General features: G+C 36.1%; 1 protein-coding gene across 3 annotated transcripts in view; it reads right to left on the bottom strand.

Annotated features, from left to right (window-relative positions):
- Window positions 1-22,484, bottom strand: part of LOC111862044 (transferrin) — a 50,744-nt gene that overhangs the window by 15,248 nt on the left and 13,012 nt on the right. For all 3 annotated transcript variants that reach the window (XM_023847108.2, XM_023847106.2, XM_023847107.2), the window contains exons 4-10: window positions 20,107-20,234; window positions 16,832-16,991; window positions 14,078-14,238; window positions 12,468-12,604; window positions 7,988-8,151; window positions 7,327-7,567; window positions 2,284-2,432 (exon numbers count right to left, since the gene is read on the bottom strand). In XM_023847108.2, the coding sequence (XP_023702876.1) occupies window positions 2,284-2,432; window positions 7,327-7,567; window positions 7,988-8,151; window positions 12,468-12,604; window positions 14,078-14,238; window positions 16,832-16,991; window positions 20,107-20,234 (1,140 nt within the window). The remainder of the gene's footprint in view (window positions 1-2,283; window positions 2,433-7,326; window positions 7,568-7,987; window positions 8,152-12,467; window positions 12,605-14,077; window positions 14,239-16,831; window positions 16,992-20,106; window positions 20,235-22,484) is intronic.

Below are 22,484 nucleotides of genomic sequence, written 5' to 3'. Positions count from 1 at the left end.
TGTTGTCCTTGTACATAGAATTTTCCTTCTTCTAANTAATGTGGGATGTTCCCACATATTTATATATGATGCCCAGAGGCATCAAGAAGAGGAGGGAGCCAAGCATCTGCCTCCCTCACTGGACTTCAGGTAAAACCCCAAAATTGGAGGAAAAAAAAAGGGAGAAATTGCCCATATACCAAATATTGGCACCGAAAATTGTAAACGTTTTCAAATATGGTGTCACCTGTGTTTAATTAAGTGACCCACAAATTCATGGCAAGATGTAAAAATATTTTTCAGTGCCTTAAACATAACTATGCAAGCACATTATCTGGAAGCGCTCTGCGAAAATAATTCTGGCAGTTCCCGTGATTTCACCCTTATGTTAGGTGTGATATTTCTCATGACCAAGCTCATTCAGAAATAGGGAAACTTATGGGCTTCTCAGCAGAAATTTCTTTACCCATGCATGAACTTAAAGGTATATTTATTGCCCTCTCAATTATCAGATTCTGATCATGAGTTACTGAACATAACTGAAGAAAGATAGGAGACAGGATAGCTCACTAGGTACAGTAATGGGCAATGGGCTGGATGATCAGGGTTCAATTCCTGGCAGGGGCAAGAGATTTTTCTCTTCTCTAAATCTTTCAGGCCAGCTCTGAAGCCCACTGAGCCTCCCATCCAATGTGTACTGGGGGCTTTATTCCCGGGGGTAAAGGGATAGAAGCGTGAAGCTGACTACTCATCTCCAACTAGTGCCAAGGTCAAGAATGGTGGACCTACACCTCAAATTCCCTATATATCTTCGTGGGGTGGTGTTAGATTAATTAAGCACAGGGAAATTTTTACCTTCTACCTTAATTATAGAAAGTCATAAATTCAGAAATAGTGGATTTATAAGTCATATAATTGCTCCTATTGCATGTTATATTATTTGAAGCACTGACAGAAGAATGAATGAGTAGCAAGGTTCAATATTTAAGTAACACAATGAAAAAATCCATATAATATTTAAAAAATTTCCCTCTGATGACTCACACAGCAGACAATCCACTAGAAGACAGTGAAGAGTATACAGCATTCATTTATAAACTGTAACTCAACCAGATTATACAAAACTATAATTTTGCGTGTGGATCTGTATGGGTGTGAAACTTTGTCTCTGGCATTAAGGGAGGAACATAGACTGAGAGTGTTTGAGAACTGGGTGTTGAGGAGAATATTTGGACCGAAGAAGGATGAAGTGACAGGAGGTTGGAGAAAACTGCATAATGACAAGCTTCATAACTTGTACTCTTCTCCAAGTATAATTAAAATGATCAAGTCAAGGAGGATGAGGTGAGCAAGTCATGTAGCATGAATGGGAGAGAAAAGGAATCCATATAGGATATTGGTGGGAAAACCAGAAGGAAAGAGCCCACTGGGAAGACCAAAACATAGGTGGGTGGACAATATTCAAATAGATTTTAGATAGAGAGGATGGGAGTGTATGGGTTGGAGTGATCTGGCTCAGGATAGGGACCAGTGGAGGGCTCTTGTGAACATGGTAATGCCCCTTTGGGTTCCATAAAATGCTGAGAAATTCTTGAGTAGCTGCAGATTTGGCTTCTCAGGAAGGGCTCAGCTCCATAAGTTAAAAAAAAATAACCAGATTTTAAAGTGTTCTGACAGTGGTGTATAAAACACAGAACTACTGTGTTTTTGGACTTCATCCATCATCTGGTAATCTATAAACTAGAAACACACAATATTTCAGAAACTGGACCTGTTTCCATCCTCAGGTGAGAGGGTGGAGACACCTACTCTGTTGGGTTCCTTAGAACTTCAGTCACTGGACATCCCTTGTCAGATTCACTACAGCTATTTAATTACCTGAGACTAGGCTAATTCAGAGAGAGAAAACAGGAAAAAGTCCAATAATAATTGTGATAAAGCATGCACATTCTATGCATGTGTGTTCATGCACTTGATTTTGTTGGCTAGGTATGTAACATATTTTTCTACCTCCCTTTCTATCATAGTTCCATAAATATGTGTGCTTCATAATTTCTGAAACGTTTTTTCTAGTTTCCTGACGATGGACAAAGTCTGAAAAGCCAGTAATTCTTAGTTTAACTTAACTATTAATGTCTGGCTTCCTTACATCATATTAGCAAGATGCTGGATGTAACCAAATTGTAACCGTTCCAAAAATTTGGTTCTTGCATATATTATCTAACATAACACAGGAGAAACTGGTGCAGGAAAGTATAATTATTATTTAGGTGTTTAAATATGCATTAAAAATATGATTCTTACCTAATCCTCCAAACTCTGGGAAACAGGCTTTCTTATTCTTCAGTTCTGTCAAATTAGCTGCTCCAGTCCTAGAATTAATCACTGCCACAACCTTGAAGTGTCCATCCTCTATAGTTTCTTGGTACATTACAGTTCTGAGATTGTAGGAACTAAATGCGACAGAATAAAACCAAGAAATTAGAGTCAATTTAGGAAGCAGTTCCTTATAGACTGATTGATATACAAACATTCTACATATCCTAGTAAGCAGGATGTGTAACAAGTTAGAATACACATACTCTCAGATCAGATTCAGGAAAAAATCTAGACATAAACTGCATATAAAAAACATGTTCCCAGAACAAAGTACACAACACTAAACCTAACTATATATGAATGAAAGATAAAGTTGTCCCTGTGCTTAACTAATTAAGCAGTATGCCACGAAGGTGTATTGGAGAGTGGACGTATAGACTCACATTTTCTTGACCTCAGCATTAGCTGGAGGTGAGTGCTCAGTTTTGTGCGCCAGCTGCTTTACCCCTGGGGAAAGAACCCCTGGTACCCATTGGATAGCAGGTTGCGTGGACTCGAGAACCGGTCTGGATGACGTGGAGAAGAGAAAATTTTTGACCCTACTGGGACTTGAACCCTGACCCCTCGGTCATCCAGCCCGTAGCTAATTGCTATACTGACTACACTATCCCAGCTCCAATTTTTTATGTGTACATAGTTATATTATTCAAAATTTCTTATCATTTGTACAGTATATCCAGAAATAGTTAATATCCTATTACCATTCGTAATACATTATACATTAAGTTCTCTAGGAAGAACAGGGAAAAGCCTAAGAATAGGAGTTTGATTAGATTAAAACAGAAAATTAAAATGAATAAATTAAGGCACTCTAGCAGAATAACTATGAATCACGTGATAAATATTAAGTTCAAGACGAGTCCAGGTTACTGCAAAGTCTAGAAATGCATGTTATCAAGCATACAACATTTGATGTTAATTTTTAGGAAAGAATGGAAATGAATAGCACTGTTTTTGAGAATAAAGTGCTAAAGAGAATACGTATTTGAGAGGTTAGCTGAGAAAAGGTATTGTATTGTTTGTACTCCATTGTTGCTACAATAATTAAACCAAGATATCTGACACAAATGGAAGGAGAATGGAAGCCAAGGAGAATACTTATCAATTTAAAATTCTTAGATTGGCTCATGACTAAATAAGTCCAGATCAATATTATTTCATGACTACTCATAATAGTACACTTACTGAAATCAGTACTCAAAGGAAATTACTGATACCACAAAAGTTTCTGTACAATGTTAAATTAAATTAATTTGTTGCTTAGTTAGTTTAGTTTATTTCAGGTTGCATTACTTAACCAGTCTGTCTATTTCAGAGTATAAAGGTGAGGAAGATAAAATTATAAAAACCTGGTAGAGTGTAATAGAAGAATGAGCATCACGCAACATATTACTCAAGATCTGAGGTTTTCATGGCAGTGACTATGAAGAATGCCATCTTCTGGGATGTGGCGCCATATACTGTAGATATATTTTTTTAACTGAAGTTTCAGAGGAATGTATCACATCCATTTACAGACACCTGCTCACGCTGATTCATCACTCGCAGATTTCTTATGCCCTGAAGATGGAGGTGATACGTTCCTCCAAAACATCGGTTAACAAAATATCTACACAGTGCCACATCCCAGAACATGGCATTCTTCAAAATATTACTTTGTCATTTATTTAGCACTGTCATTATTATATTTTTGTTTATATTATATTTATGCGTACTGTACCTGTCAGTAGCATTGCTTTGTACAATAGAACAGAATCAAATTTATTTATATTCCATGGATCCTCCAGGTCAAGAATGTAGAATAGGTCAGTATACATTACTTAATCTAAGTTTCATCTTCATCCATGTCTGTTGTAAATTTGCCATGTAGTAAGTTAAATGATACCATGATAAGGGGTTTATGTACAGGGCGTGATCAAAAATACTGAGTCTGAATTCACATGTCAGATAAATCGCACTGCACAGGAAAGCTGCTATGATTAACATATCTTGACACATTTCTAATCCATTTTATTCCATGACCAGGCCAATTCACAGCTTATTCCATTGCTTAAATCATTTATAGGCAGCACAAAATGAATATTTTCTTCATACGAGGGGGGACCCAAAAATAACCGGAATTTATTTTTGTTATTTTTTATTTTTGCACTTTTATTGAACTGTATATTAGTCCCCTTCAAAGTATTGCCCATGTGCATTAATGCACATGTCCCAACGCTTTTGCCACTGCTCAAAACAGTGCTGGAATTCTTGAGGCTGGATACTGTTCAAAGCCTTTAGCATGTTTTCTTTGACTTCATCCACATCACGGAATCGCTTTCCTTTCAGACTTCTCTTCATCCGTGGAAACAAAAAAAAAGTCCGACGGAGCCAGGTCGGGTGAGTAAGGTGGATGAGGCACAATCACCCTGTTGTTGCTTGTCAAAAAGTGTCGGACCGTCAAAGCTGTGTGGGCTGGAGCATTGTCGTGGTGGAGCAACCAGTTCCCATTTCTCCACATTTCGGACCGTTTTCGTCGCACACTCTCTCGTAATCTTCGTAACACATCCAGGTAAAAATGTTGGTTCACTGTTTGTCCTGGCGGAACGAACTCTTTGTGGACAATGCCATTCACATCAAAAAAACAAATCAACATTGTTTTCACATTGGATCGCACTTGACGCGCTTTCTTCGGTCGTGGTGAAGTTGGAGTTTTCCACTGGCTTGATGATTGCTTTGATTCTGGATCGTACCCGTAGCACCAAGACTCATCGCCAGTCACAATTCTTTTAAGAAATTCTGGATCGTTCTGCACTTCACTCTTCAAGTCGCGGCAAACATTCACGCGGTTTTCTCTTTGGTCATCTCCGAGCAAGCGAGGAACAAATTTTGCAGACACCCGTCTCATGTGCAAACCTTCGGTTAAAATTCGCTGGACCGTGCTCCATGAGATGTTCGTTTCCTCAGAAAGTTGGTCAATGGTCTTTCGACGATCTTCATCAATTGCACGTTTGATTTTGGCAATGTTTTCGTCATTTCTTCCTGTCGAAGGACGCCTGGGGCGTGGCATGTCTTCTGTTGACATGTTGCCAGATTTGAAACGGGAAAACCACTCGTAGACCTGTGATTTCCCCAAAGCATCATCATTAAAGGCTTGCCGAAGCATCCCAACAGTCTCGGCTGCAGTTTTCCCTAACAGAAAGCAAAATTTCACGCACACTCTTTGTTCCTTCTGGTCAGCCATCTCACTAATCGCCAAAGGGTTGAAACAGGAACGCACACAACAGAGCACCACAGACAAACCACTTAACTCAGACTGACGCCAGCTCACTAACAGTCGCGGGAGACCCCCAGCTAACACCACCTAGCAGCACAACTCGTAACTACAAAGCATGCGCGCGCAACAGGTCGGTTCCGGTTATTTTTGGGTCCCCCTTCGTATGTCAATTTAACAGTGTCAAACTGTACACAAAATGTATTCCCATTGAACTTTGCAAAATAATTCGAAATAAAATAACCAGAACTTATCAGTTGATGTAATCAGAATTCCAAGATGTAATACTGAGCTGATAAAGAAATTCATTTTTTTTTAGTTGTTCCATCATTTAAAACAGCAATGGTTGTCGTTAGTAATTAGTATCCCAAACACCTTTCAAACAACAATCATGATCAATCAGTAACTCAACTGCATAATGCAGTTCAAAGTGACAGAAGCACGTGAAATAGTTGAAGCAGCAGGAATTTCTTAAGACTCATGTCAGGGCATTTTAACTGAAGATTTCGGAATAAGGCACATCTTAACCAAGTTCATTAATATCTGCTGACAATGATCAGGATGAAAATCGTTTGTCTGTTACTTCTTACTTGAATATGCAGACTGTTATGAAATTTGTTGAGAAATGTCATGACATGTGACAAGGTTTTGGGACTTTGTGTATTGTCTGGTATTCTAAAGAACATGAATTTCTGAAACTTCATTTGTTTCCATCTTCAGGTGAAACACCAGTGGAGAGGAAAAATCGAAGATGTTAATGTTTTACAATACCCACCTACTGCTAGTGCCAGTTGTAGAACAAAAATTGAATCCCAGAACTATAAACACATAGTCTGCCTTGAAGAGTTTGTCAGATCATACTGATTATCCATACAAATTTCTGATAACAGGAATACATATGGGAGAAATTTCTACACTGATCTGACTGATAGGATTTGTTAAACACACTGTGTTTTTATTATACATTTCCCAAGGCCTCTACCTGTAGACAAACACAGAAAAACGCACACAAACATCCATGCCCTGAGTGGGATTCGAACCCACGATCCAAGCGTCCGAGCAAGCGAAGACAGTGCATGCCTTAGACCGCTCGGCTACCATGACCGGCCAACTTCGTATATAGTTGTAGTTATAATGACATAAGATGTCCAGTGATTGAGGTTAGCTCTTTCTGATGGACCCAACAGAGCAGGTGCTTCCCACCCTTTCACCTCAGGACAGAAAGAGATCCAGTTTCCAAATTTTGTATTCTTTGGAAACGTTCCAAAAACTCAGTCCTGAATAAATTTGGTTTTATGGTTATGGCGTCTGTATGCACCATGTGCAGAGCCAATGTGATACCAAAGACAAACCAAATGGCCATCTGCAGTAATGCTACTGGATGTAATCGAATACATTATTTAACAATGTAATAAAGCTCTTGTCAGAATTATAATATCAATGATAGCTTTTGTCACAGTGTCTTGAAATTTTTACTATTAATTAAAGTGAAATTCTGAGGAAGTTGATCCTTTTTTAATTGCAAGGGGGCAGTAAGGTTTGGAATTTCTTGATGCCTGGTGTAGCATTTAGACAGGCATGATCCCTGACCATGAATATGCTTCACACAGCAGATTATGAAACCAACGTTTCTATTTACATGTGTTTAAATGTTTCCATGGAACAGTGGAAAGTAATGAGGCACCAAGCATGATAATTTATATATATATACTTACTGACTAGCTATGGGTCCTAGATTAGAGTCAATACCAATAATGTCAGCTTTTCTACTTCTAATCATATCAGAACAATCTAAGTGGCTTGTTCCTTGGACACACTGCAAATCAGGAACAATTCCTTGAGTTAGTGCTGCCTCTCGCAGCCATTCACACTTATTATTTTCTATCTTAGAAGTTGTGCACCATTTAATTGGTTTACGACAAGGCAATGTGTTGCCCGGTTGTGGAATCTCCCGGCCTGTAATTAGAAAATCTTATAATTAGTTTCAACAGAATTAGAAATCCATGATTTATTTTATCCGAATTAGAAATATTTCACGTCTTTCACATAATTCTAGAATAGTACCTGCATAGAGCCCACAGCAAATTCTAACTTCTCAATTCACTACTCTAATAATTGATTATAGTATAAATAACACAAATGAGTCACAGTTGTTTCAAAGTTTGAAATTGTACTGTGTACCTTACCTCAAAAAGAATAATTTATGACTCTATGATTTGAATATTAACAGACGAGACAGTTTAGTGAGATACTGCTAATTCAGTTGATCTATATGCTGTATCATCTAAAATAATTTCAAAGTGAAAGAAATATCTCCTTTTTTAAACCTCAGAAGGCAGGAAAAGAACAGGACATTGTGTAAAGTACTATAGTTACCTTTTTGAATGAAAGATCTGAGGGAAGCTTCCATTATGTGCAGCTTGTTCGAACTTCCAGTTATGATATAATTCACAGTGTCCATCCATGTATGTGAACGCCTTGCTTTTGTTGTGGGAACAATTTTCTGTAATTGTGTCATTAGATCTTTGGAAGTTTGATTACTGTAAGTGAGAATTTTATGATTGTACAAGGTACTGAACAGCATGACCAAGTAGACAGCACTCCTTCATGTCTCTAAAGTACAAATTTCAATCTCAGTCCAGGAACAAGATGCCCCAACTGAAAATTTTGCATGAGTTTCATCTTACTCTCCATTCAGATGCCATTATAATTCCTCACTTTAGGCTGTGACAGCTTTCCTTAGAATTCTTTTCCATTAATTAATTACTAATTGTCCTAGCATTTGTATAGTAATGTATATAGCCTGAATGATCGATAGCATCATTACATGAATCACAAATAAATAAATATACAGGAAGAGTGAAATGGTAGCATTTAAAATATCTGTACAAGTACTCTTAATCTTAAATAACATATGACAGTTTTCTTTTCAAAAACAGTTCTTCATACCTCAATATATATGCTACATGCATGATTTTCTTGTTAAACTTCTGTTTTGAAATCTCTTCGGTTTACTGATTAGTTAATTGAATAAAACAAAGAACAGAGTACAGTTAATTCATGAATTCCTATTTCAGAGTACAGCATTGTGTCATGTAGACTCGTTGCTAGGCAACAACTGCAAAATAAGCAGCTATACAACAGCCATTGCTGTGTTTACAAAAGCCTGTCATTAACCACAAGATTTAACCAGACTTTCACAACTTATTCTCAGCGATTCACGTTAAGAGTATTTCCTATATAAAATGAGGTCATCTGAATCATTTATTTCCTCAAGTTTTACTGACCAAAACTTTGTATATATTTCTAATTTGTCCCATATATGCTACATCCCTTTCTAATTTAATGCTACTACATAACTACATAATTAAAATTTATTAATGCAATAATTAAAATTGACCAGGTACTTACACTTATTTTATCCCACATGAAAAAATAATTCTCCACTTCATACTTATGTAAGAAAAAATAATAGAGTCGTTTAATTCTTTATACTCATAGCAGAGGAAATTATAAATATCTGGCCAATATCTGCAAAGGTCACAGATACATGTGTTTTTATGCTGGGTAAAGATCCCTCCCTCTTCCAACACGTATGCTTTAGTGACCTTTCTGGCCACTGTCTTACCAGCAAGATGAATCCATTTCTGAGGTCAGAGTACTCATTAGGTAGATTCTGTTACTCTCCTATTAATATCCTACACAGCAAATGCAGTGTACAGTTTAACATGAATTATAAAAGGGACAGCATCCCCCAAATTAGACAATCATTGCTTCTTTAGAATTGATAATGGAGGTCCTCAATAGGAAACAGATGCACTGGATTATAAAATATTCAAGCCAGGTCTTTTCTTTACCTTCGGTTCAGTTCAGTTCAGTTCAATATAATACGTATTAATCCTTTTTTGGTCAAACTACTGATATAGGATATATCTTACATACATGTCTAAAATTACATAAACATTTTAACTACGTGTATATTTCTCCATACTACCATTCAGTACAGACACAATTCATAAAAACAAACCAATTCAAATATCATATTCTGCTAATTAACATGACATGTTCATATACAGAGTAAAATGTACTTTATAATAGGTAAGATTTCAGTTCTGTTTTAAATTGCTTACTTTTTTTAACTTCCCTAATTTTATTCTGTAATGTGTTGCATAATTTAATTCCCATACTTATTACACACTCCTGAGAAGCATTTGCTCTAAAAAATTGGATGTGGGGGCTCAAATTTTGGCATGAGTTATGATTATGAATTGCAGCATTTTCTTTCCAGTTTCCCTGCATGTAGTTTCATATGGTATATTATAATATTTCAGATATATACATGCAAGGTATGGGAAGTATATGTAAATCCTTAAAAAGCTGAGAAGAAAGCAGTCTTCTGGGATTTGGCACCGTGTATATGTGGTGTTAACCTTAAAAAAACATAAAAAGCTGCCTACATGATGTAGATCTCCTCAGACAACTGTTTATTCATAAACTTATTTTTGTAATTTGAATATACTTTTACATTTTAAGTCACCACCCCAGAAAATTAAACCATACTTCAAATAAGCATGAAAATATGCAAAATCTGTATACTCTTTACAACATGTGGGTTCATCATATCCTTAAAAGACTTACTGCTATAATAAAATTTACTGACTTTGGAGAATAGTGACCTTACATCTGTATCCCATTTCATATATTTACTAATGTGTATGCCTAAGAATTTTATTTTGGGTTTTTAAGCAATATTCATACTGCCAAATTGGGTTTGAAGATTCGCTGGATCTCTTTCTTGCCTAGAATCGAATGACGCTGATGTTCTTTTCTCAGTGTTTGGTATAAGACTATCTGCACAAAACCATGAGTGCAAATCATTCATAACCCTATTTAGTTTCTGCTGGAGGATCTGTCCATTTTCTGCTATTAATAATAGGATTCTATCATTTGCAAATAAAATTACCTTCACCTCTTTGATTGGTAGGTCATTTATGTATAAGAAAAGAAACATTTGTCTGAGATTTGAACCCTGTTGAAGGTCATGTTTAATTGGCTGCACCGTAGCTCAAGCGGTTAGTAGCTGGCTTCCCTCGCGGCGGCCCGGGTTCGATCACAGGTCTGGTCAAGTGGGATTTGTGGTGGACAAAGTGGCACTTGGGTGGGTTTTCTCAAAGGACTTCGGTTTCCCCGGCCAATCTTCATTCCACCAAATTCTCCATCATCATAATCACATGGGGCAGGCTACAATAGGCCAATCAGTGGCCACCATGCCAAGTGGACCCAGTTGGACTCCACCCCCCACTAAGCAAATTAAAACAAAAATAATGTTTAATTTATTGTAATGATGAAACATATTTTCCTTGATCTGTGTTTCTGTTACCATTGTAGTTTATTTCAACATCTTGGTTCTGATATGCTAAATATGATTCAAGCCACAAGATTGCAATACCTCTAATTCCATATGAATTTAACTTGGCAAGTAAAATTTCATGATTTATAACACCATATGCTTCAGTTAAATCACAAAACATCTTAGTTTGGTTCACTTATTTTCTTTTTTTTCCCCTTGATGGAACAGGGTTCCACCAATACAGTCCTGTATGCTTTCAAGAAAGGATCACATTGGTGTCCCAGATGACCTGCGTTTCCTGAATTCATTTTTGGCTTATGTTAATATATTATTTCTTAATAGGAAGGAAATTAACCTAGTATACACAAGTTCTCTAAGATTTTTGAGAAAACACATTAAAGGGATATTGGTCTATAATTTTGCACGACATTCTTATCTCATTTTTTATAAAGTGATTTTACTTCTGCAATTTTAAACCTACATGGAAAACACGATTGCCATGGCAAAAGCTGCATTTAGCAAGAAGAAGAATCTTTTTACCAGCAAATTTGAGAAAGAAACTAGTGAAATGCTACGTTTGGAGTATCGCTTTGTATGGAGCTGAAACTTGGAGACTTAGGGCAGTAGATCAGAAACACCTGGAAAGCTTCAAAATGTGGTGTTGGAGAAGGATGGAGATCAGTTGGACCGATTATATGAGAAATGAAGAAGTGTTATTTAGAGTCAGTGAGCAGAGGAATATCCTACATGAAATAAGAAAACAAAAGGCTAATTGGATTGGTCATATCTTACACGGTAACTGCCTTCTAAAAGAAGTTATTGTAGGAAACATAGAGGGGTGGATAGAAGTGACCAGAAGACGAGGAAGAAGATGTAAGAAGATGCTGGATGACCTTGGGGACAGAAGAGGATATTTTCATTTGAAGGAGAAAGCTCTAGATCGCATCAAGTGGAGGAACTGTTTTGGAAGAGACCGTGGACCTGTCGTCTTGACAGATTACAGATGAATGAATGGAAAACACCAAATTATAAATAATTATAAATTATGAGCTAACGGTTTTCCATTATTTTGTATCGTTTCTTTATTTCAATTTCTGTTTTTGGAAAAACAAACATAGTGTCATTGCAACTATTCATTTCTTGTGGTACTTGACAATTCGACTTTCTGTTATTATATTGCTTAATGAGTTTCTCTGCTATTTCCAAAAAATATGACTCAAAGAATTTAGCTATACCCTGCACATTTTCTTGCCCCACATTTTAGTTCCATTTCCTGTTCATTTTGTGGGTTATTTCTTATTTGATGAAAAAATACAACAGGTGACTGGCTGTTCCTTATTATAAATAAATGTTGTTACCCATTTGCCCTCATAATTGGAATGTGTAATATATTATGTTTTAAATAAAATATATGATACATAGATACCATTTGCTCTCAGTCTGAAGACAATAAATTAATCAGTGGAACATTATTCAGATTACTGGAACAAAATGAAATTTACTTACTCCTTAACAATTATGGACCGCCATGGCTGTTGAATCCATTTGCAGGGTCTCTCATTTGAGATAACATTTTGGAGAGTTCCATTTGGACACAGATACCTATAATGCTCTGGCCCATTGTTTAAATTTCCATGAGTTCGCTGAAATTATCAGTCATATGTCATTAGAATTTACAGAGAATTTGAGATTGCTCAGTTAATGAAATGCAAGTAAAGACATCTGGTGTAATTATTTAAATGACTCAGGTAACTGGAAAATGGAAGGAGTCAGATGGCTGAGATGAAGACATGTTCCCTTTTTGGCCTACTTTCCTTACTTTGAAAATATTAAAAACAGGCTTATGAGATCATCTTTCTCTCTGTGTGTCTGTATTCATGTATCTGTGTGTCTCTGTATTCCCCCTATCAACTGCTGAATAGAACCAATCTTTATGATAATTGGTATGTATATTATGGTACCTGAGTCGATCTCAGTGGCATACTTCATAAATACCTCTTACTGGTCTTTGTGTCTGCATATGTATCCCTTCACTATTGCTAGGCAACTGCTTGGTAGACACATTCCCATGGCAACAAGTACATGCAGCAATAGAAGAATTGTTGGAGGTGACGTTTTCTGTACAGTCTGTGTCATATCAAAGGAGATTCTGTGTGTCTGTGTATCCCCCTATTGTTGCTAGGCAATGGCAAAGTAAACATGTTCATGCAGCAATGAAAAATTTCTGGATGCAACATTTTCTCTGAAGCCCTTGCCATATCAAAGGGAAGTATGCAATTAGTTCTTGCCAGAACTACTTGCCTAGTTATCCTATTCAATTGTTCAGTTCAATTAAATTCAATTCAATTTTATTCGACCTTTTAGTCCAACTCTTGACATTAGATGTGTACTATACACAGTGGTGATAATACTAGATTAATATTGGACACTGTGACAGTAGTAGTACTCTGTGCTTGAAATGTGGAAATGTAAATACATTTGCAACTGAAATTTTTATGTTGAATTCATAGTAATGGTATGATGTCTGAAATTTTTGAAATCGCAAAAAGCGCAACAATTTGCCTATAATTACAGACTACATTAAGGTACACAAGCCTGAGAGCATTACTCAGAATTTGTACATTTTACTACATAAATTTGTAGAAATCACGAAGTCAAATAATTTAAGGATGCATTTCCTAATATTTCTATCTAACAATTTATCCATTTTTACATACTGTGGAAAATGTCATTAAGGAAATAATACTAACTATATTTGGTGTCAGACTGTTTATGCTGTGTGAGAACATCCTTTGTTACAATACAAGTTATTTCAATTTTGGCATTTTTCTCGGCAGAAATAGCTTCCCATTATTAATCACCTTGTTAGTTACCATAATGAGATCATGTGACCAAAAACACAGTAGCAGTTGTTATTATTATTATTATTATTATTATTTATTTATTTCACCCATAGCTGTAGAGAATTACAATTGGACATGTCAAATATCAACAACCTCACATCAAAAATAACATAACATTCACACAGTGATTCATCACTATATTAAAAAATTAACAGATAAATATTTCATATGCCAGTATGTATGTTACTGACATGTGTTTTTTTTAATACTTACGCCAAAGTATTCCTGTACAGAATAGTATGCTACATAAGCAACATCACCACCTTTCTTTGTGAGACAGTCAAGAGTAGCATACCCACTGGAATCCATTTGAGGTTTATGGTAACATCCAGCAGCTGGATCACACAAATTACACAGGTTTGAATATTTCCTCTCTGTAAACATACAAAAAGAGAAAGTTACTGCTGTGCCTAAGCACCGCAATTGCATGAAGGCATAACGTGTATGGAAGTAAAGCTCTCTGCACTTGTGGCCTTGGCATTAGATGGCAGCATGCAATCAGTTTAACCTTTAAACGCCGGACTTCTGAAATGGCGATAGCTTGAGCTGGCCAGGGTTTATTTAAATGCCTGCTGCTGATGTGTGTTTAAATCCCCATCGCTACTCTGCATTTAAATGTCCATTCCTGTCAGGGTGCTTATACAATTTTAAGCATTGTGTTTAAAAATGCTGTATCTAACTCAATTTCTATGATAAATGGATGGAATTAACTTTGAAGAAAGCAGTCCTCTGGGATTTGGCGCCGTGTATATTTGGTGTTAACCGACGTTTCGGAGGAACGTATCGCCTCCATCTTCAGGGTAGAAGAAAAAATATAAGAAATCTGCAAGCGAAGAGACCGTGAGAACCGGTAAAAGCAGACTGTGTCTGTCACCGCTGTGAAAGCCTCAAATCTTACATGGAATTAACTTTGTTTGTATCAGCAAAGAACATATTATAACGGAAGGTTTGAAAAATTTTATACAGAGTTATATTCTATTTTCATTTTTTTTTTCTTTTAATTTTGATGAGTACTGCAAAAATGGTTTCCCAGTACTTCACAGAGTTGTTCTGCATTATAAATTAATTTCTGTTTGTAACACTTGACAAATTTTAGCAGTCCCTGGTGTAAGCACTGCTTACACTCTTCGGATTTTCGAATCTTTTGATTAAAAGACACAAGATTGAAAGAATGGCTATCAAGAGAAAGCTAGAGGGGTCCCTTCTTCAGTGCTAAGACTTTCCGTTATAGCTGCAAGAGATACTGCCCTTTCTAGGGTTGTTAACAGACAATTTCATCGTGGCTGAGATACAAAGTGTGATCTGTTTTCTGTGCATTCACAGTGAAATCGAATATTGTAGTTTCATTTCAGCCTATATATACATCAAGCAGATAACAACAAAAGAGGTATATACATCGAATTTTACTATATATTTTTAACACAATCTGCAGAATCTGCAATAAAAGTACTGGCTCATGGATGAGTTTGGGCATAACTTATATGTATAATCTTTTTTGCTGTTGTTCACTTAGGTATCATTTGAATTCTTCTATTAGGGTTTTACTCAAGTCTGTCTGGTAATTACTGCATTTAAAAATAAATATTTAGGACTGTGCATGCGCTTGTACTAGTGGTGTGAATGCATGCTTCCACTAGTAGAGTTTAAATGCCCGACTGGCCAAAATGGGGTACTTTGGCCACAACGACCATACTCATCCCTGGCCCGATCAGGGCACTTTGGACGTTAAAGGTTAATTCTCAACTTTCTTCAGTCTTAAATGAGGAATTTCTGGATCCACTGAAAGGGCATCTTGGCGAGTGCATGAGCCTTCTTGGATATCATGACACATAAAAATTCATAACCATTCTGTGGAATTGTACCTTGGCCATAAACTCTGTACTTAAGCCACCCACAAGATAAACTATTACAGGAAAGAAAAATCAATAACAGATTTTCTTGTACAAATGTCATTCTCTGACTAGAAGCTTAAATGGCAAGAAAGGCTATGATATCCAGATTGCCACCCAAACCTGTGTCTCTCTGACATCCAGTAAAACTGTGATCCATTAAAATTACTTATTAATTACAGCTTCATGAAATGTACCCTAAATATTCAGTATGTCCTAATTTGCATAATTAAATTTGGCATTCAAATTTGGCACTGCTCACAAAACTCTATATTTGCTGATGGCAAAACATTAACTACTTGGCCTCAATTTGTCTTCTGACTAGTGGTCAATGTGCTTGAATGTAGGGCACAAAACATCTCCAATCCTTGGCCTGAAGATAAATTCTCTGTCAAGAGATAATAAGCACTGCATTAGTAAATATTTCATAAAGATATAAACTGAAATGAAGTAATTGTTAACCAGTGTGTGACCACTAGCTAACTTCATGGTTTAGGTCTTTCCTTAAGCACATGATAGTTATTCAGTTGCTAATAGAATTCTTGTTATTGAACTTGAATATCAATATTTCCCACAGTCATACCACTTGCCTTATCAATTTAATATTTCTCGATTTCATTACCCTAGCAACACTAAGCAAAGATTAAAAATTATTAAACTTCCTTTACTTCATTCCATTGTCATGAATGTGAGCTCTTTTAGATCAAAATATTGTCCTCAGCAATTTGTACATATTACTCTTCAATCCTAATTCTTCTGTCAGATTGAGAGACTAAGTTTCACATCCATATAAAGCAGAATGTAAAATTTGCATAAAATGTATGAAGTTTGTTTAAAGTTCAGCCATGGGCATCTTTGCTTGTAGTAGTGATTGCTTATTGAATTTATTCAAGGTTTACAACATTGCACATTGTATATATAAGTGAGAGTAAATCAAACTTTCATCCCTCTTACACCCATTATATTACAATTTTCTGTGAGTATAAGAAAGTATTTAATCATCCATTAAATTTCCCTGAAAATTGGCTGATGTCCACATGACAAACTACAAATATTCTAAGTCAGTTGAAATACTTACTAAATCTTTTGTCCAAATGATCACTGGGTACCCATTCCCCAGGACGACATGCACTTTCGAAGAAAGATGACAAAGCACTGAGTTCATCTTCAGCAGCTGTCCTTGAAGATTCATCACAGCTAACACTGTTAGTGCTTGTCAGGACCACTCTTTCAAAATGCTGCTCAAACAAAAGAGTATAATTGGTTGCACAAATTTATATGCACAATAAATTGGTGACAAATTCATGCAGCCTCCAACTCTTCAGATGTTACAGCACTTTTCTTGATGTCCCAGGATGTCCCATGCCAAAAATGAGGTACTTGTAATAAAATTGTTAGCACGCTTTCACATGAAGGTTAATATAAAAAGCTCAAAACACTGTTGAACACCCAAAGCCAGATTATACTAGCAAGAGGTAAAAAGTGACCTTCCATATAACACACACATATTTCCCAAATGTGTTCTTTGAGAATGTGCATTCCCTTATGGGCTTGATGCTCTTTTATTGTGGATACAGACCAATGTCTTCATATCTTTCAGCTCTTCCATTTTTCCAAAGGGCTCCAATGAAGGCATACGACACTCAGAATTACTGGGTTTTGAATTTTGTTCATTGCCCAGTATTCTAAAAAAAAATTGAAAACACGTTTTGGAAACTGGATCTGTTTCCACCCTTGGGTGAGGCGGGAGACACCTGTTGGGCACCTTAGAAAGAACTAACCTCAGTGATTGAGATTAGCTCCAAGAACCCAGTAATTCCAAGTGTCATCCATTTTTGCTGATCTCTCATGGCAGAAACAAGTGATAAAAATTTAAAAATGAAATGTAAACTATATGTCTATTGATGACAAATGTAATTCATAATAGAGAAAAGTTTGTAACGCCTGTAATGATAATTTTGCTTGTATTTCATTAAATATATGACATATCCTGAGTAAAAGTTGATCTTATTGACTTTTGTATTTTGTCTTCATATGATGAGCCATTTCTGAGAAAACTAGAAAAGTTTGGGGGCATGTGGTAGTGTAACTGGTTGAAGCACTATGCTACAAGCTTGAAGGTCACAGGTTCGATTCCCAATGAGGTCATTGGATTTTCCAATAGACCTAATCCTTCCAGCCTCATTATGGCCATGGAGTCAATTCAGCCTCTAACAGAAATGAGTTTCAGGAATCTTCTGTGGATAAATGGCTGCCGGCACGTAAGGCTGACAACCTCACCCTCACCTGTGAACCAATTATCTAGAAAATGTGGGAGCCTCGATGTCTCACAACCCTATGGACCTCCACAGCCTGTTACAGGGATGGCTTTACCTTTTTCCCCTCTACCTAGAAGAGTCTAATTTGATCTTTATGTAAAGCAGTCTTTTTCCCCCTTACCTAGAAAAGTCTGCTTTGATCTTTATGTAAAGCAGAAGTTTTATCATAAATGTGAACATAAAACTGAAAAGTCTTAGGGGCTTTTGATACAGCTTTTCTATATCAAATTTCTTCAAAGTATGTTCAGTAATTTTGGAGCTGAAACATGTAGCAAACAGATATGGAGACCTAATAATTATGCATTTATTTTGTGCTCTTCATACAACAAATTCATAAGACATACATTTTAGAGAATATATATATATTCTGTTTTTTTTTTTTTTTGCACCAAGTGCTAAACCCAAAAATATAATGGTGATGTGATGTCTGTGTGTATGTCTGTTTATTCAATATTGGAATTAGGTATAAATAGTCCTACATTTCATGAGTCAGGATAGTTCAATCAGCATAGTGACAGGCTATGGGCTGGACTGCCAGAGTTCGATTCCTGGCATGGGCAAGATTTTTCTCTTCTCCACAGCATCCACATTGGCTCTGGGTCCCACCAAGTTTCCTATCCAATGGATACCGGGGGCTCTTTCCCCAGGGGTAAAGTGGCAGGGGCAAGAAGCTGACCACATGCCTCCAACTGGTGCTGCGGTCATGAATGCTGAAGCAATATCTCCACTCTCCTATGTGTCTTCATGGCATATGCTTAATTAATTAAACACAGGGACAGCTTTACCTTTTACCTTTTTTTACATTTTAATTGTTTGCTGATATGCTAAACTACCAGAAAGCAACAAATACACAACACCACATATACACGGCGCCAAAGCCCAGAAGACTGCTTTCTTCATAGTCACCGCCGTGAAAGCCTCAAATCTTACAAATACACAACAGTTCACCAGTCTCTTAGATCATCTGCAAGTGTATATTTTATTATTTACATTTACTGCTGAAGTTTACCCAGTTAACTGGTTTATCATGAAATCAGAATAAGTGTTTTCATCTTTTTTAGAAGTACCTTTATTATAATGGTTCAATTTCAGTGAAAAGAAAAAAATAATCACATCAGGACAAAGTCTACCAAATTATACTCATTAACCAATTCCATAGGGGAGTGTCTTTTAATATGCTAATAGACATAATTTTTTACACATTAATGAAATTTACTTGGAGGGCCATAGTTCAGCTATTTCTGATTTATAAGATATGAAGACTGTTTGGTGACTAAGGGCAGATACAGTATATTCAAGAGATCTCAGGTTCTTATGGCAGTGAGTACAAAGATAACTTCCTTCTGGGATGAAACACCGTATAGTCTGGTAGATTGTTACTAATGTTTTAGAGGAATGTGCTGTCCCCATCTTCAGGGTAGAAGAGGGATACTTTCCTGAAGATGAAGGCAGCATATTATTTCACTTTCAGTAACAATGTACCAGACTACATAATGTCACATCTCAGAAAACAATAATCTTTACAACAACTTAATTTGAATTAAGGTAAATAAAATTAATCAGTTTCTGTTATCTTTAATTCTTTTTTATGTAGGAGCTCTTACTGCAGCAACAATACAAGAAGAGAAAGGAATTTGAGTACTCTTAGTTATAGCGACTCAAACAACAAGAAAAGAAGCTAATTCCTGTTGAATAGAACTCCTCAAAAAATACAGACAGTAAATGGAATTCTAGCAACCTTATTCTTTAAGAATATCTCCATAGTAATAAGCAATTTCTGTTCTGTTGCTAACTTTTAATGTTGAGACATGACAGAAGGTTTTTCTTTCACTGCTCTTAACCAACAATAAGTAAATTAAGATTAATGTTTTATAAGATAATTGTATGTAGCATATAAAGCATTATAACTAAAGTTGTCAGGAAATTAATTAAGATATCCAGCCCAGAAAAGCAAAGCTACAGATAGTGTGCAAATTCTGAGTTGATGTCTGTGGCCCTTTAGAAACAGACACTTTGAACCTTGCTGTTACTTAACCTTGAGTACTCTGTCACTCCATAACTGAGACTTGCTGAAACCTGGGTGACAAAATTTCTTCCCTTTTAAGGCCTTTAGAGATCCAGGAAAATTTTCTTTAACTACTGCAACAGTTTCAAACTGAAAATCTGTAAAGAAATTTATAAATTGTAAAGTAGTGACTACAGTCTTTAACATGTCATTTATTTCAAAATCATTTCTAACAGTGACAAGCATGAAACCAACAAATTATCTGACCTCTATTTGTTTATATGAGAATACTTGAACTTTCTCATTATTGCAATGCTTTTATCTAGAGACAGCTCCAAATTTCTATCAAAGTGGCAATGGGACAAGCCATTCATCAAGCAGAATGTGTGAAAAAAATATTTCTTGTGGTGAAATAATTGTGGGTCTGATTTATTATTAAGTACTATGTATAATGAAAACCTCATTTAAGTTTTCATTAGGAAGCAGTGGGTCTGAACAACAAACAGAAGAAAATTTGAAATGGAGGTAACTTAGCACTGAGTTTATTTACTTGGAATCATTGAAATTGAATATTAAAAGAAGAAAACCCTTAAATCAATAAACATTAAACAAGGGCTCTACTGTACAACATAATAACATTTGTAAGTATAAAATGCAATGACTGCACTGTTATTGCTATACTGTCATATTTCTTTTTTTCTAATTCGTACAACATATTTCAGTTTTACATGGTCATCCTTACATATATCTTATGTCATAAGTTGTTTCACTGTTATCAGCCCCTTGTTAAGAGAAGAACTAATTACCGTATTTACGCATGTATAGGCCGCAGCACAATTTTCAGACAGAAATTATAGAAAAAATAATTTTCTTGGAATATTATTTCAGGAGTATTACTAATTATGAATATAATTTTTTTTTTAAATGAAGTGTGATTTCGAATATTTCAAACATAAGCTGCACCCCAGTTTTCCTCTTGAATTTTTGGCAAAAAATATGCGGCCTATACATGCGTAAATACAGTATATTTACCTAAAAGTTAAAGAGTTAAAAATTATTTTTTTTCTTAAGGTGATAATAATTCAAGTTTTCCTCTTTCAATAATAAACACTATAATTCATTTATCTTCTGTTGAAAACCAATATAGTTTCTGTTGTCAAGGTCTTGAATGTTGATGTTCTTTACTGTGGGTGAAGAGGTCCTCTGGGTTGTGATTCAAGAATTTTCTATTAAATTCAGATATAACTGTATCACACTGTTGCATGGTAACTGAAAAATCATCTGCTGTTAGGTAATGGCTCAATAAACAAGCAAGCCATCCCTAAGCAATGGATCACCAAAACATCAGCAGCATTAAAGCAGATGTTAGAAACAGTGTAGCATGTAGACCCATTGCAAGGCAACAACCGGGAAACAAACAATGAGACAACGTCCGTTGCTAAGTAGCGGCACGCCCAAAGCAATGGAAATACTGTTGCAAGTGGTGTTTTCTGTGTGGTCCATCCCAATTCTATATCACGTGACTGAACTAGCTCAGTTCAGTGAAAGTATAAGAGGCTTAAACTTGGTGATGGTCAAGCTTACGACTGATGAAGTGACTAAGCTACCATTGCAACATGACATATATAAGATCATCATGATCTGCTTTGCAAAGTCTGTAGTAACAGAGGACTTGTATATAGGCCAAAATGAAGAATTTTCAATAACATGCTATATGTGCAATACGTACACTTCATGAAAGGCCAAGCATATTCAAAACTTCTCATCAGAGAGGATGTTACATGAGGACTATGACAATAGGGTTTGAGTTGAAAAAAAATCTGGTCATGAGTTTCAAGTGGCTTGGTACCAAGATGCAGTGATTGGCAGTACACCACCACAGTCATAAAGTAACTTTGACTTTGACAGTTCAGTTAGTGCAGTGCAGGGAATTGAAGAGTTAGTTGTTGAATTAGTGGGCGAGTCAGAACGGCAGTACAGCTGTTGTGAAATGCTGCTGTTAGAAGTTGGTAGCTGAGGCACTGGGATAGCTTCAGAACCCAGATTAAGGGAAACGTCCACCATTGTAAGCTGTTACTAGGCAACAAATGGTGAAGACACTACAGACTAAGAAGATTTAGTACGTTTTGTAGTGAACTGCAGAGAGTATGAATTAGAGGGAGCACTATAGTTACTTGTAGTTAAAATCTGTAAATCCAGTTACCAATCAAAACCCCATCTACACTCACTCAATCCTGTGACAGCAAATTCATTCATTCATTTCTTTTATTTTCCATATATCCATATCGGCAAAAAACCTAGAATGTGGAAATAGTCCCTTTGATAATAGATGTATACATATAATAAATTACATAAGTCACACAACCAAAATCACACACACTAGTCAACTAACATAGACAATAGAACAA

This window comes from Cryptotermes secundus, unplaced genomic scaffold (genome assembly GCF_002891405.2).
Source record: "Cryptotermes secundus unplaced genomic scaffold, Csec_1.0 scaffold181, whole genome shotgun sequence".
In the NCBI taxonomy this organism is placed as follows: domain Eukaryota; kingdom Metazoa; phylum Arthropoda; class Insecta; order Blattodea; family Kalotermitidae; genus Cryptotermes; species Cryptotermes secundus.
The sequence above is the reverse complement of the archived record's forward strand: the minus strand, read 5'-3'. Positions and strand labels throughout refer to the sequence as shown.